Genomic DNA, 14594 nt, shown 5'->3' with positions numbered 1-14594 from the left:
TTATCTATACACATTAAACTATTTAGAAATTGTCCTAAAATACATATTTGCACATTATGCAATTTAAGGTGCACATTCAGGAGAAAGTCTGTTAAAACTAGAAAAGTCCTAAAGAAACAGACACTGCACATTATTTTCTCCCATTTTTTTAAAAAACTTAACTTTTTGTACCGTTACATTAAAGCACAATCTCCAATTCCAAAAATGTAAAGTGTGAATAAAAACACTGCAATGATTTGCAAACCTTCTAAATCCATTTTAATTCACAATACAGCAAAATAAATTTGATGGCAGCAACAAATTTCAAGCAGTTCAGGGTGGTGCAACAAGAGTAACTGTTGCTGTTAGCAACAGGTCAGTCACATGACTGGGTATAAAAAGAGCATGTTAGAGAGGAAGAGGTTGACCACTCTGCAAACAAAAACAAATGTTCTGCGCATATCCAGACGAGGTATTTAAAGTAAGACCTTGCACATTTCAGCAAGACAATGCTAAACAACATACTACCACATATTAGAACAGCATGGAGTCTGGCTGAACTACCAGCTGAAAACTGGTTAAAATACATGGAAAATACAGCAAAGAAGCTAGAATCCTATATCAGACAAGAACAGGAAATTTCTCTCCCAAAAGTCCAGGAGCTGGTCTCCTTAGTTCCCAGATGTATACGGACACAATTGCTGCCTTTTAAAAAAATATTTAACAAAAATTAAATTAAGTAAATGTATTTTTTAAGTTTTCTCAACTGTGATTTTGGAAGACCGTAGAACCTTTATTTTCAATAATCTGATGCATGTAACACAGTGCTACCCAACCCTCAACAGGATTGGTTCCACTCTCATAGATTTCCAGTAAATATGAGTCAAGCAAAGTCACCAACTTTCAGCATAAATAGCGCTAACACGCTAATGCAGTTCTGTCTCAAGAAAGCCAAATCTATCTCCCCTAAAGCAGCTGGCTGGTTTAACTGATAGAAAAACTTAAAGGTATCAAAAAGTAACATTAACACAAAAAGCACCAAGTATTTTGTAAGAGATTTAATTTTTACCAGACGTGTCTCCACAAATCTACACAAGAAAAAAAAAGAGAAGAAAGAAAACTGGTGCTGTGCAATTTCTCTTTTTGATGGTGAAGATTTGTTGTTGCCATCAAATTTAAAATGACAAATTCTACATTTTGTGACTTACTATGAATAAAATCTGGGTTTAATAGATTTGCAAACCATTGCATTCTGTTTTTATTCACATTTTAAACAGTGTTGTACAAAACTCTGCACAGGAGTTCAAGACTGGTTTCATTAAACTGCAAACCACAAGTGTGCAATGTCAGGCCTTTCCCTGCCAATGATGACATGTTCCAGAAATTGGTGTTTTGAAATCATGCAATATTGTTCAAAATCAAACATTAATAGAACAAAAAATGTTCTGTGAGTTTTTGAATGATTAGTGATTCATTCACTAAGAGGGGGAAGTGTTCTACAACATTATATGCAGAAAGTTCAGCAATCCCTTATAATCAAGCACTTAAGTAAAGGGAGAAAAAAACTGCCAACAATGACAAAAGGAATAATGAAAGCATTTTGTCAAAGAAAAGTGGGAATTCTCTCAAGTCTAATGGCTTGAATGATTTTTATTTATCAGGTAATAACACCATTAATGGAAAAATGTAGTCACTGTTGGCGTGACTACATTTTTCCTTAAAATAACACCCATGTATTATTATTGCGCACAGTTTTTTAAAGTACTCCGCAGAAAGAATGTTTCAAGCTTCTTGAAAACTTCAATGGAAAATTATCTTATTATTCTTCTGTGGGTTTGGTTTCAGTGTCTTCTGTCACCTCATGAAATACCAGTCATACTGGAACCTGCCGGCTGTGGGGAAGCCATACCATTTCTTGATGTTGGTTGCCAAACATGACTTTTTGTGGCTTCAGCTGAATATTTGGCTTGTTGACATGTGCTGAATATGGAACAAGTCAAACTTCTTTGTGACGATATTACAGTCACCCAAAAAAAAAAAAAAAAAAAAAAGATAAAAGGCAGCCAATTGTATTTCACTGAGCTATACTGAGTGCCACACTTTATTTTTAGACTCACAAACATGATCTGGTGTGGAAATGATCTGAATCACACCAAATGTATATTCAGAGGAAAAGAGGCCAGAAGTGACAGAAGGAAAACAAACAACTGGATTCAGTCCTCAGTGATGTCACTTCCCTGCACTGACAACAGTGACTGCTCTTCCTGCTGATCTGAGGTCAGCATAGCTGGACATCAAGCCAGCAATGTAAACAGGAAAGGTAGAGATAGTGATGCTATGCGCTGGGCCCTCAGGGCATTCACTCTCCCATGGCTTTGAGCACCTTGACCCAAACAGATAAACATCTGAGTACGTGATCAACAGGAGGAGAAAAATGAACATGAAGTGATGGCTCTGACAGTTTTCAGTTTGTGGGCAAACTCGACAAGACAAAACAGCATAGACTTAACTAACGGCATTCGCTGATATGATCTCCTCATGATTCATGCTAAGAATAATCTCCTGACAATCTGTAATAATAATACTAACATTTACTTATTAAAACCTGACAGTGCCAGTCTGTCTCAGCTCCGTTTCTGACATGACTCTGCTTCCCCTAAAAATTCCGACAGTTACTTTATTGCATTTATGTGGTGACCAAGGTTTAAAAGGCACTCATTACTTAGCTATGAAAATTACCTGGTTGCACAAAACTGAGAAAGACCAGTCAAGAGGTCCTTTGTTCAGCGCAACACGTACTGATTTCAAATTTACAGCTTTAATGAATCACCGGTTACATTTTGACCGTGCTCAGAGTGTTTCATTTATTTTCTTTGGAGTTTTTGGATGTCTCGATGACACCAGGAAACCCTAAACCATCCTCGTCTTCCTTTAGATTCAGCAGAAAACAAGGTGACTGTTTATGGTAAACACGGGCGCAGACAGGCTTCCATGGGGGTGGTCCATACTGCCATAGCAATAGGCAGGGAGTTTGTTTGAAACTCTAACACAAACCTTGCGGTTTGTTGGTGACTGACGTAAGCTGGGCTGGAGGCAGCCTGCTCCGGGCCTTCGACAGCAGCACCGTCTGGGTTCAGGCTGGGCAGGACGCTCTTACTGCCAGCAGATCCAGTTGACAGCCACTCAGTGTCCGTTCTCCACTCTTACCAGCCAGGACCCGAAAGGGCCCGCGGCCCAGGGCCAAGGCAGAGAGGAAGAGAACCACTTCCAGCAAAACAAACCTGCTCTCTACATATCCACTTTGTAAAAACAAATGCCTTCCTGGAGTTTCTCCTGGCCAGCTGCTGTTTGTTTTTAGTCAGGTTGACAGTAAGAAGTGAAGTCAACTGGGCGTTCAGTGTTGGGGGAATGTGGGGTAATATGAGAATGGGGCATTCCAGGATAATTCAACAGCTCTCCAGGCTTTGTGTGTGGATGGCACAGATCATCTCAGAGTGGCTGAGACAGATGGATAAGGAAGTGAGCTCAGAAGGACACTTCTTCCCCACTACAGAATATGATGAATCTGGAAAAGATCAGATGAGGCAGCTAAGCTTCCTCTAAGGCCTCTTGTATATGTGTGTGTGTGTGTGCGTGTTGTGTCTCATTGACTCTAAAATGCAGGATTAGGACAATAACAGGATGTGTCCTTCCCAGAAAATGTCACAAATCATCGAGTTATCAAACGTGGCGGCAGTCATCATAGATATGCCATTGTTTCTCTGAGTGTGGTTTTTGCCTTTGCATGCAAATGCCTCAACTACTCACAAAAAGCATTAACCGTGTATGGCAGCAGTTATATAATGCACAGAACGCACAAATGCATTTAAAAAATAAAGTCACAACACATCTGAACCATAAAGGACTCTTTCTCTCAACTTTCCATACGTGCATGCTGGCTTTGACAACTCCGAGTAACACTAATGAGGCGTCGCCTCTGAAAACACGGCGATCAGCTGTGCAGAAGAATTACACTGACCAAGCTGGCAGCTGTTTGTGAAGAAGAGGCTCCTGTGATAGATGCTTTTCCCGATTTCAAGGCAACCCTTGGACATTAGCCTGTGTATAAAGCTGTCTGTGTCAGATCATATTTAACCCTGATGCATTTAAGGACAAAGCATCGGCCTGACATTTGTGCTGATTCCTCTGGGCTCTTTACCCAGAATGCAGCTTGCCTGGGAATTGCTCGGACATGGAAGGGAACATCCCTGTGGGAAGGCAGCAGGCACACAAGAGTACACAGTGAGACGAGGAAGAAAAATAAATAAAAATAACATGCACGCATACTCAGAGATGACACATTTGGTCACATGCATACATAAAGACATTGTGACACTGTGATAAAAGTGTGAAAGAGATGGAAAGATGGAAGCATCCCAGTCCAGACACAGAGACACAACAGAAGCCTTCCAAGCTTTTAAATTCAGCTTAGATATCTTTAATTTCCAAACAATGTTTCTGCCACTGGAGCTAAACCCTGTGTCTTTTCTTTCTTAGCGAATGAGCTTGGCTCTGTGAAATGGGCCTCCATTATGGGCTACGGTGTTATCAAGACCAAACTGAACTGTCAACCAAATCATGTTTAATCTGCATGTGTTGCTTTTGATTTTACCCAGATCAATAGCTGTCCTTACTTGACTTAAACACACACACACACTCAGAGGGAGAGGGAAGGGGGAGGGCATGCAGATCTGTGGCTCTGGTGTGTCAAAGTGAGCGAGTGCGTGGGAGGAAACGTTCAACATGAGCTGCCGTGGCAGTCTGCAGCGAAGGGAAAAGAAAGTGAGAAAAAAAAAGAGAAAAAATAGTGGGGTCTATACCACACTGTTTGCTGTGTGGGCCCTATTTGAAGGTATACAGGAAGATGAATCTATAAAGGTGAGATAATCCTCTACTGTTAAAGGTCATTGCTCCAGACTTGGGTTTAACTCTGGCCTGTGATTCCTGCCTTTTTAATGTTTCACCAAAACACAGTTCAAAAATCACTGGAAACGCAGCTCAGATAAGTAAATAATATAGCTTTTTGTTTACCTGACTTATCAAACAACACGTGACGCTGCCACCAGGATTTGAAGATAAGGTTGTATTCGAGTCACTGTGCATCAGCACAAACCTTTCAATAAGCTTCTCTCTACAAGCTCTCTGCCTGGAATAATGCTGAGTCTGCTTTCAACACCTACACCATGACAAGTAAACTCTCTCTCCCTTTTTAAATTTTTCATCATTCTGAAACTATTATATTTCTTGTCATCGCATATGAGATGAGATTAGTCACAGTCCCATTGTTGTTTTGTTGTGAATTCCAGTAAGGATCTGAGAGCGTCACAGTCTGCAAGCGCTGACCCAACTTCCTCTGTGTGCACTCAACAGAAATGATAAGGCTTCAACTTCCCCCTCCACCCTGACTCGGGCAAACAGCTGCCCTGCACCCCCAGACTGGGCCCTCCGTGTCGGCATCAGGCCTGACTGCATGTTGCTCTGTGTGGACTTGATGGAGCATGCAGATAAGGCGCACTGTTGTGGCTGGGTTTCCTTTAAAGCAGTATGCGATCGTTGGTAGATAGGTTCTAGCAAGTAACCCCGGTGTTTGGATCCCTTTGTGTCTGCTTGTGTGTGCATGTATGGACTGAGTATCATGGAAAAGTACTCATATCCTCCACTTAAACAAAGCAATATAGCGGTCCAAAAATACGTCATTATGTGCACGTGCAAATCTGTTTTTTAATCTTTATTTTGATGCTTAAATCTCTTTTAAGCATCAAAAGTGAAAACACTCATTCAGTAGAAAATGATGACCAAACATGATTGATGGTGTTTTTATGTGTGTGTGTTTTTTATGTCTAAGATCCTTGTTTATTCTTGTAAATGAGCTCTAGCCTGCAGGATTTCCAAAGTGGTTATATATCAGGTACAGAAATGACCTTATGACTTTGCACTGCTGTACCTACTCCAACCAGTCCTTTATGGACACTTAAAATATCTTTATGAAACTGTTGTTATATTTGTTGCAATCTTTGCTGCCCTCTTGGCCTGATCTCTAAAAAAGAAAATTACAATGAGACTTTTTACCGGGGTAAATAAAGAATATATAAAAGTCATTTTATATATACCACCGATTGCAGCTTGTACCTCGTGACAAAAATGTTCTTTCAATTTCAAAATGATTTGACGTCAGATATGATTGACAGGTTCTTTCTTTATCCCAAGTGCTACTACTGAAGGTGTTACGGGTATCAAGGAATAAAACATGGGTTGAGGCTTACGCAAATGAATAAATTGTGAAACAAATATTAAATAAATATAGATTTTTTTTTTTTACAAATATATCCTAAAAGTATATAAAATGCCAAAAAGTGATGCTAAAAGATAGAGATAAATAACAGAAACTTAAAGCAGCAGATAAAATACTTAAGTTAAAATAATGGGTAAACTCTTGAAATACATAAAACAACCACCCCAGTAAAACCTGCCTAATATTGCAGAGGTTCTGTGCTGCATTGGCAGCAGATCTTTTGGTTCCTGTGGCTTTGATGGCTGCCTCAGCGGATTGGTTTTGTTCCAGTCCAACTTGCAGCGCTTGGCCAGATTGGAAAGTAGGGACTTTGGAGCTGAGTCAGCTTCACTTTTGCTTTGTGTTACTTTAGCTGTTCCCCAGAGGTCTGTGCAGCGCCTTTCTGATTGTAACTGCTGCCGCTGGGCAGTGCCATAGTATGAATAGGTGTATGGGAGTCTGCGACAATGTTTGGGTACATGATGTGCAAAATTAAAAATCCACAATCAAAACTAGGACCCATAGTTTCCCCATTAAAATGTTCCTTTCAATTCACTGGAAAGTAGTGGCTCTGATAGTTAAAAGCAATGGCTAAACTGCTACTCTGGTCTTTACAGTTGCAAGAAAAAACTCTGGGAACTCTTTGGAATCGTAGGAACATAGTCAAGGTGTCTGGCACAGCTTCACCTGTTTCCAGGCTGCACAGAGAAGCTTAAAGCTCTTCAGCTTGTAGTCTTCAGCAGGGATGACACACACTCATTAGGCATCATCACCAAAGTCCATTGACACAACAGGACTCAGGTTCAGCTCTGCCGGCCTTTCTCCCATCGACACCCTTCCAGGTTTCAGTTATCATTGCCCTCATGAGCAGCTGAGGTGCCCCAGCAGGACAACGAGGTCTCAGATCAAGGATTTTCCAGGACTCTTTTCTGGGACTCTAAGAAGGCCGGGTACTCTGAGCCATTGGCACGTAAATGTTAATAACAGTCAGGGCCCGTTCTTGACCCAAGGAGGAAAGCTACCCTCTCACCCACTGGAGAAAAATCCTGTGTAGAGGCACCGAACAGCTCTGGCTCTTTCCTGAAATACTGCAAAGAATGAGTTTAACTACAGTTTTGAAGTTCTTGCACTTTACCTGACTGTCTTGTTTTCAGGTTAGTTTACTGACGTGTTGTAAAGAAATGTTGCATTTTCCAATTCAGACATACTGACATCCTACGGTGTTACCAAGGTAACAAATCAGTCCACACCATGATGAGGTTTTGATGTTACTGTGCACCACCTTTGGCTCAAGGTCAACTTTTGCCTCCTCTGTCCACAGGACATTGTCAAAGAAGCGTTGTAGATCATAAGGGTAGTTTTTAGCAAAGCACAAAGACGTAATTTATTAACATCATTCTTACTCCATGTTTGAGACTGTTATACAGTGTAGAGGTGTGAGATTTGAAACAAAACGTACAGTGAAAAGGAGACACGAAAGTGACGTTTAAGTCCTTCAGAATTCAGGGAAACACAAAAAGGAACTTAGACACAATCTATAAACAGTGCCTGTGTGGCCCACACCAGATCTGCTGATATGTAAATGAAGACCAAGTGTCTCGAAGTATGTCACAGAACAGCTTGGCAGACAGCCTACGTGCAGCTCAGGGTGCAACCAAAGATGCCAATGCCTCGACTCCACTCTACCATGTCAGTCAGTCTAATTAAAACCCCAACATAATAGTAAGGCCATTTTCCTTTCTCTAGATCCTTTTACGTGCTTTATCAGTTTGGCTCAGAAATATTATATGAAAGAGCCCAGAGAATAGACCCCCCCTCCCCCCATTGCTTTTAGGCAAGGGATGTAAAAAAAAAAAAAAAGTAAGATTACTTCACTTTGAAGTTTCACACAGGGGCCCCTAGCCAAGCATATGCTATCAATACTCTGACAGCCTGACCCAAAAACGTTTGATGGCCATGCAGCTGGTGAATACGAGAAGTATGCTTTAAAAACTGGTTAAAATTGAGATCTGTAGAATTATTCTCATACACAGCTCTCTGGTGTCTACACACCAATGTGAGATAAGAATTTGCATTTTTTTTGCAAGTTAAATTTAACTGATGCACTTGGCGATGGTGAGAAGAAAAAACAGGAAGAATAGGAAGACTCCTCTGGCAGAACCAAGCTCAGGAGAAAGAGGGAGAGACAGATTAACGATGACTACTGATTAAATGTGTAAAATGCACAAAATAAAGTTAAAGGTGTTGTTTCTCTTGGAATTAGGTTTTACTCATTTAATCAATATTCTTTTTTATGTTTTCCCTACTATTCTCGCTTAAATCTTTCATATAATCTATTTTAAAAAAGGAAAAAAAACCCAAAACAACAACAAAATCCCAAACAATAACAACAACAACAACAAAGAAATTGGGAATTCAAAGAGTCGGGTAATTTTATTTTACAGTGCAACAGCGACATCTTGTGTCCTTACGAGGAATCACAAGCTACACTTCAACGATGCAGTGAACATCTGTCGCCAGCGGGCGTCGCTGTTGAGTTATACTGCGTTGGCTGCACAGACAGCAGAAGTCAACCAAACAATTTCTTCTACAGCTGTCGCCATCTTGCTCCAGAACATAAACAACACCACCGAGTTCCGTTAGCGTTTGGGTGTACCGCTATTTTTCTTTTTTCTTTTTTTTTGTTTTTACTTTTTTGATTTTAGAAGAAAACAACAAGTCTTCCGGCCTCAGCGCCGATCCTTTCAAACGGAGATGATGTTTGATGTGGTCACCTGAGCCGCCGTGTCAGTCGGTATGACAGTCGTCAGCTGATGTGCGTTGCTTGTAAATTGGTTGTTGTGTGCGCGAGCTTGATACCATGACAACGGTGCGGCTGTCATTAGCACACCCTGAAGCATTTTATTTTAGCTTCATATCTACCCGCTTTAAGCTAGTTTTGAACCCCTTAAGCGGAATTGGCTTTTCAGCCGTGTATGTTTAAACCAGCTGAGCTTAGACGAGGACGCCAGGCTAACCAGGCCATTTGGTTTGTTAGCCGAAACCTTGTGTGTGTGTGCGTGTCTTTGGATAGCGCACATTGTGTTCTGGATGGTTTCTGCTGTGAAATAAGCTGAGCCGTTTTTTACACAGACATGGGGATACACTGCGGATTTCCTTACCGGGAGGGAGCGGAGGTTTAAAGGGGGCGGGGAGAGCAGCAGAGGGGGCTTGCTGCTCGTCATCCCCGAAGAAATGGACCAAGAGTACGAGAGACGGCTGCTGAGGCAAATCAACCACCAGAACCTGCCCGCAGAGGCCCGCCTGACCAAGGTGAGGCACAGAGAGCGATATTTAACACGTTTCAGCACGGCTGCAGGGTCTTCTCGTGTGAGTGTGCTGTTTTTATTAGCACTGATCTTTAGTGGACTGCTTATCTCTTATGTTCATCCCAGTGTTTGAGTGCTACCTGCAGTCCTGTCAGTGTGAAGTCAGGGGACCGCTTCATCCCTACTCGAGCTGGAAGCAACTGGAGCATCAACTTCCACTATGCCAATGTGAGAGGTGTTCGTTTGGTTAAACTAACAGTGACAGCTCAGTAATCCAGGCCAGTGGTGACATACCTTTCACTTTCTTGACAGGAGAACTGTCGCTCTCCCAGTCAGAACCATAAAGCAAAGGACGCCACTTCAGACTCAAGCAAAGGTCAGAAGTCTTTATTATTATTTGTTATGTAAATGTGTTATAGCAATCATTTAAAGTCCAGATCTGCACCTCTAACACGAGCATTTTCATCACCGCTCTCGCTGCCGCCCCTCCAGATGCTGTGGCCTATGCTGCCCTGTTGAGGAATGAGTTGCTGGGGGCCGGGATCGAGACGGTGCCAGACCCTCACACGGAAGACCGGCGGCACGCAGTCCTCTCGCAGGACTCTCACAGTCTTTTTAGGGTAAATGACAACGGGGGTGTGGGTGGCCATTAAAGTGAATTTAAAGCGACTCCTGCCGTGGGCTGTCAGTGTGATATTTACATCCAGCTGTCATAAACATTTCACGCATGTATTATGCTGTTATTTTTGACTCATCTATAAAATTCTTTAGCAGCGCTTTAAAACAACTGATATCTCACCTGCAAGTTGGTCATAAGAGACGACAGTTTGTAACTGTGGTTCTGCTTCCTCTCTGCAGTACACTGTCCACACTAAGAGAGTGCCTTTTGATAGTGACAATGAAGTCTCACCATACTCCCTTTCTCCACTTAGTAACAAAAGGTATGAAATGTCTCACACACACTCGCTGCTCACTCATCAGGTGTTTGAGCCGTGCTTTTTTTTTATGAGGAGGGGTTTAACGTCTCCATGTTTTGTTTCTTGTAGTCACAAGCTGCTCCGCTCTCCCCGCAAACCAGCCCGAAAGATCTCCAAGATCCCCTTCAAAGTGCTCGATGCTCCGGAGCTGCAGGATGACTTCTACCTCAACCTGGTGGACTGGTCAGCAGGCAACCTGCTGAGTGTCGGCCTGGGAGCCTGCGTCTACCTGTGGAGTGCCTGCACTAGCCAGGTAAGTGGGGGTGTGGGTTAGATTTTAAAGAGGTGCGCTGCAGATAAGGAGTACTGGAAGTGCTTATTTTTGTGTTTAAACAGGTGACGAGGCTGTGTGACCTTTCAGTGGACGGAGACTCTGTTACGTCAGTGTGCTGGAACGAGAGGGTGAGCAAGCGACTGCTGCTTGTGTGTGGCATGAGAGAGGAGAGTACAGACAGGAGAACAATAATGTGTGGGTTGCTCGTGTTTTAGGGGAGCCTGGTCGCCGTCGGGACGCACAAAGGTTACGTTCAGGTGTGGGATGCAGCAGGAGGGAGGAAGCTGACCAGTTTGGAAGGCCACTCAGCCAGAGTAGGTCAGTCCGAGCAGGAGCGAAGTGAATTCAGTCAAATGTGATTTGTGCGTCTCTCGCTGAGAAGCCGTTTATCCTGCTGCTGGTAGTGGTGGTTTCAGGAACAACCCTCGCTCTGAGCCTTTAAGCTCATGCTCAGCTCTCTTTATCTGGGGCATGAGAATAAGAGAACCTACCCTGTGTGCCCAAGGTGCCCTGGCGTGGAATGGGGAGCAGCTGTCTTCAGGCAGTCGAGACCGAGTGATCCTACAGCGGGACGTCAGAACGCCGCCTTCTGCTGAGAGAAGGCTGCAAGGTCACAGACAGGAAGTGTGCGGTCTCAAATGGTCTCCCGATCACCAGCACCTTGCATCTGGAGGCAACGACAACAAGGTGAGGCGACTAAAACAGCCATACTTAAAATTTTAGGTTAGAATCTAATTAAAGGTTCAAAGTAAGCAAATTCAAGCTGTATTGATATCTATATATTTTAAAGCAGCTGTTCGTACCTCTTTAGCCTCTTCTAGGAGTAGCCCTTGAATTTTTGTTCTGAACTGAGTGGTCTCTTTTATATTTCTGCCTCCTTATAAAACAAATTGACTGGGTTTACACTAGAAAATATCGAGGGTGGTCTCTGCCCATGGAGTTACCCATGGAAATGATTCTAATGGCTGTCACAGCATGTTTTTATTGGCATAAACTGAGATGTCAAAACTTGTCATTAAGGGTCTTTATGGAAGAAAGAGTTAACCTCTTCCTGCCTTTTGAACAGTTACTGGTGTGGAACAGCTCCAGCCTTCTCCCTGTGCAGCAGTACAGTGACCACCTGGCAGCAGTGAAGGCCATCGCCTGGTCTCCGCACCAACACGGGCTGCTGGCGTCAGGCGGAGGCACGGCCGACCGCTGCCTGCGTTTCTGGAACACGCTGACGGGTCAGGCTCTGCAGAGCACAGACACCGGCTCCCAGGTCTGCAACCTGGCCTGGTCCAAACACGCTAACGAACTGGTGAGGAGACGCAGACACGCACTGCCCAACACTCTAAGATGTGATGTCAGCACAGCAGCGTCTGGCTATAGATAATGTCATCAAGCTAGTTAGACCCAGTTTGTGAACACAGTAGCTCAAATATTAAATTAGCAAATCAGATCACGTTTGGACAACTTAATATAGAGCCAGTTACTAATGCGTACGTTACAACTCTGTTGTGTAATGCAGCGTTCGGTTTAGCTGGAACTGCGACCCCTGATGTGCTGAGTCATGGTCAGTTTTCATACTAGCTGGTGTTGGTTTTGTATTGAATTACATGATACTTGAAAGGCGTTTCTACTGTGTACACATGACAAAACACTGAATTAAAACAGCTTAGTTACGCTCGACGCCCAGAGATGGTTGCGAATTGAAGTGAGCTGTATGTTAAAGGTGTTTCAAACTAATAAAGACTCCTGCAGTATGTTATTAAATTCCAATATTATCGTCTTACACTGGTGTTTTCTTGGAAAGAGCATAACCATCCAAATGTGGTCTGAAATTTCATTAAAAGTGGTGTTTAAAAAGTCTTTAAGTATAACTTCCTTTTTTACTTTTGCTGTTCAAAGATCACTATGACTGCATAAAAAAATCAAGAATTCTGCTTCAAGAGAACTGCTTATGTTTAAGTGCCGTTCCACTCAGGAACATCAATACCGCATCAGACGCTAAACTGATGACGATCTGTGGTGTTTGCTTATTACATTTTTTTTTACAAAATCGTCAATTTATATATTTATTATACAATAAATCAGGATGGGACATGGTTGGAAGCTCCCCCTTGAGTGTTTGGCAGAAGCATCCAACTGCAAAGTGGTAACTGCAATGCTGCTCTTTGTTTCCAGGTGAGCACACACGGCTACTCTCAGAACCAGATTCTGGTGTGGAAGTATCCATCGCTGACACAGGTGGCCAAGTTGACGGGACACTCCTACAGAGTCCTGTATCTGGTATGATCACACGTTCTAAACGAATCACCGTGCATGGGCAGCACTGATGTAACTAGATAGTTGCACTTTGATAACTTACACACTTCTAGTGTTTGCATACATTTTAATTCAGTGTGTAGCAACATGCCGAAGTAAAACTGTGCAAGAATCACTCTGTGTTACATTTAATGGACATTAAACTAGGGATGCATTTAAATCCTGCGGTCTGCTTCCATTAGTGTGAATTCCACACTTCACTGTTGTATTATTTTTCACAGTAATAAAGAGGTAATTTGTGGTATTATATAAGTAAAGAAGCTGATTTTATAGTATGTCTTCGCACCAGTTAAAGCTCATGCCTGTGCTCTTGTTCTTACTGCATTCAGTGCATGTGAATCAAAAACATTTTGAGAATATTAAAGGATCTTAAAACTGTCTTTGTAACTGTCCTGTTAAATCTCTCTGCCGGGTTTGTTTTTTGTTTTTGTTTTTTTCACACTAACACACACGCCACATTTTTTTTCCCCTCTCAGGCTGTGTCACCAGACGGTGAGGCCATCGTTACAGGAGCGGGTGACGAGACACTACGATTCTGGAACGTCTTCAGTAAGACGCGCTGTACCAAGGTGGAGTAAATTATCCAAGAACTTTATATTCTTAATTTCTGAAAATGAGTAAAACTTGATGCATTTTAATGCGCTTCACACTGTTTTGATGTATTTCTCTTCCCAGGAATCAAAGTCAGTACTTAACCTCTTCACGAGAATACGATAGTAAACGGCCCGGGGGTCGGGACGGTCCTCTGGAGGAGCCTGCCGGGCTGTGGCTGTAATACACAGAGTCAAACAGCGACACTCAGACTAGCCTCGCTGCACAAACTCTCATCCTTTTCTACAAAAGGATGGAGGCAAAACTTCGACGGACAACTGCCATCCCTCACAGTGATGTCACCGATTCCAGAAAAAAAATAACACACACACAGAAACAGCAGTCTTTTGTCACAATTTGTTGTCTGCTTATCAAGTTGATCTCGTTCTTTTTTTTTTTGTTGTTTGTTTTTTCCCGTTGTGAAAAGTGATCAAGTCGTTTTCTTATCTATCAGCAGAAGTACACCTGTGCAAGAGTTCTAAGCTAAGTAATGTAATGTAAGATGTTTTTTAAGAGGCACTCCTTTGTAACAGAGAGAAGATGAAGCCTGACCTGGGTGGCTTTCTTTCATTAGATAATGTGTGAATATGATCTACAGCAGTGTGCAACAGAAGAGGGAACCACAAATAAGTGAACAAACACGACCGGTCGCTCAGGTGGCTGCAGCAGAGTTTCATGTGTTTATTGTTGTTTTGTCAGTGTTCATAGACATGAAGCACAGGTTTGGAACCTTGCGCATTCCTGCCTATAGATACGAAAATGCCACCCTGACTCTTATTTCATTTTATCCTGCTTTGGATATTTTATTAAAAAATATGTCGCACAGAGACTTGATTATCTTATAAGTG

General features: G+C 42.4%; 1 protein-coding gene across 2 annotated transcripts; it reads left to right on the top strand.

The window, feature by feature from the left end:
• The first annotated feature begins 8870 nt into the window (after nucleotides 1-8870).
• fzr1b (fizzy/cell division cycle 20 related 1b) lies at nucleotides 8871-14575 on the top strand. 2 transcript variants are annotated; one of them, XM_063462735.1, is made up of 14 exons: nucleotides 8871-9083; nucleotides 9422-9601; nucleotides 9724-9825; nucleotides 9910-9973; nucleotides 10090-10217; nucleotides 10456-10538; nucleotides 10644-10827; nucleotides 10911-10976; nucleotides 11064-11166; nucleotides 11354-11535; nucleotides 11915-12148; nucleotides 13015-13119; nucleotides 13632-13724; nucleotides 13831-14575. In XM_063462735.1, exons 1-14 carry the CDS (start codon nucleotides 9054-9056, stop codon nucleotides 13870-13872), a joined length of 1596 nt encoding a protein of 531 aa, XP_063318805.1. In that variant the 5' UTR covers nucleotides 8871-9053; the 3' UTR covers nucleotides 13873-14575. The 2 variants fall into 2 exon arrangements, with proteins under 2 accessions (XP_063318805.1, XP_063318806.1); XM_063462736.1 differs by having other exon boundaries at nucleotides 8872-9104.
• Nucleotides 14576-14594: the final 19 nt, after the last annotated feature.

This window comes from Pelmatolapia mariae, linkage group LG18 (genome assembly GCF_036321145.2).
Source record: "Pelmatolapia mariae isolate MD_Pm_ZW linkage group LG18, Pm_UMD_F_2, whole genome shotgun sequence".
Taxonomy (NCBI): domain Eukaryota; kingdom Metazoa; phylum Chordata; class Actinopteri; order Cichliformes; family Cichlidae; genus Pelmatolapia; species Pelmatolapia mariae.
The sequence above is the reverse complement of the archived record's forward strand: the minus strand, read 5'-3'. Positions and strand labels throughout refer to the sequence as shown.

Bases quoted from the DNA above. Each gene is read 5' to 3' on its own strand.
- fzr1b (XM_063462735.1), top strand. From the start codon at position 9,054: ATGTGGTCACCTGAGCCGCCGTGTCAGTCG. The intron at 10,977-11,063 runs GTGAGCAAGCGA...CTCGTGTTTTAG, and splicing joins CAGTGTGCTGGAACGAGAGG to GGGAGCCTGGTCGCCGTCGG. The intron at 11,167-11,353 runs GTCAGTCCGAGC...TGTGTGCCCAAG, and splicing joins AGGCCACTCAGCCAGAGTAG to GTGCCCTGGCGTGGAATGGG.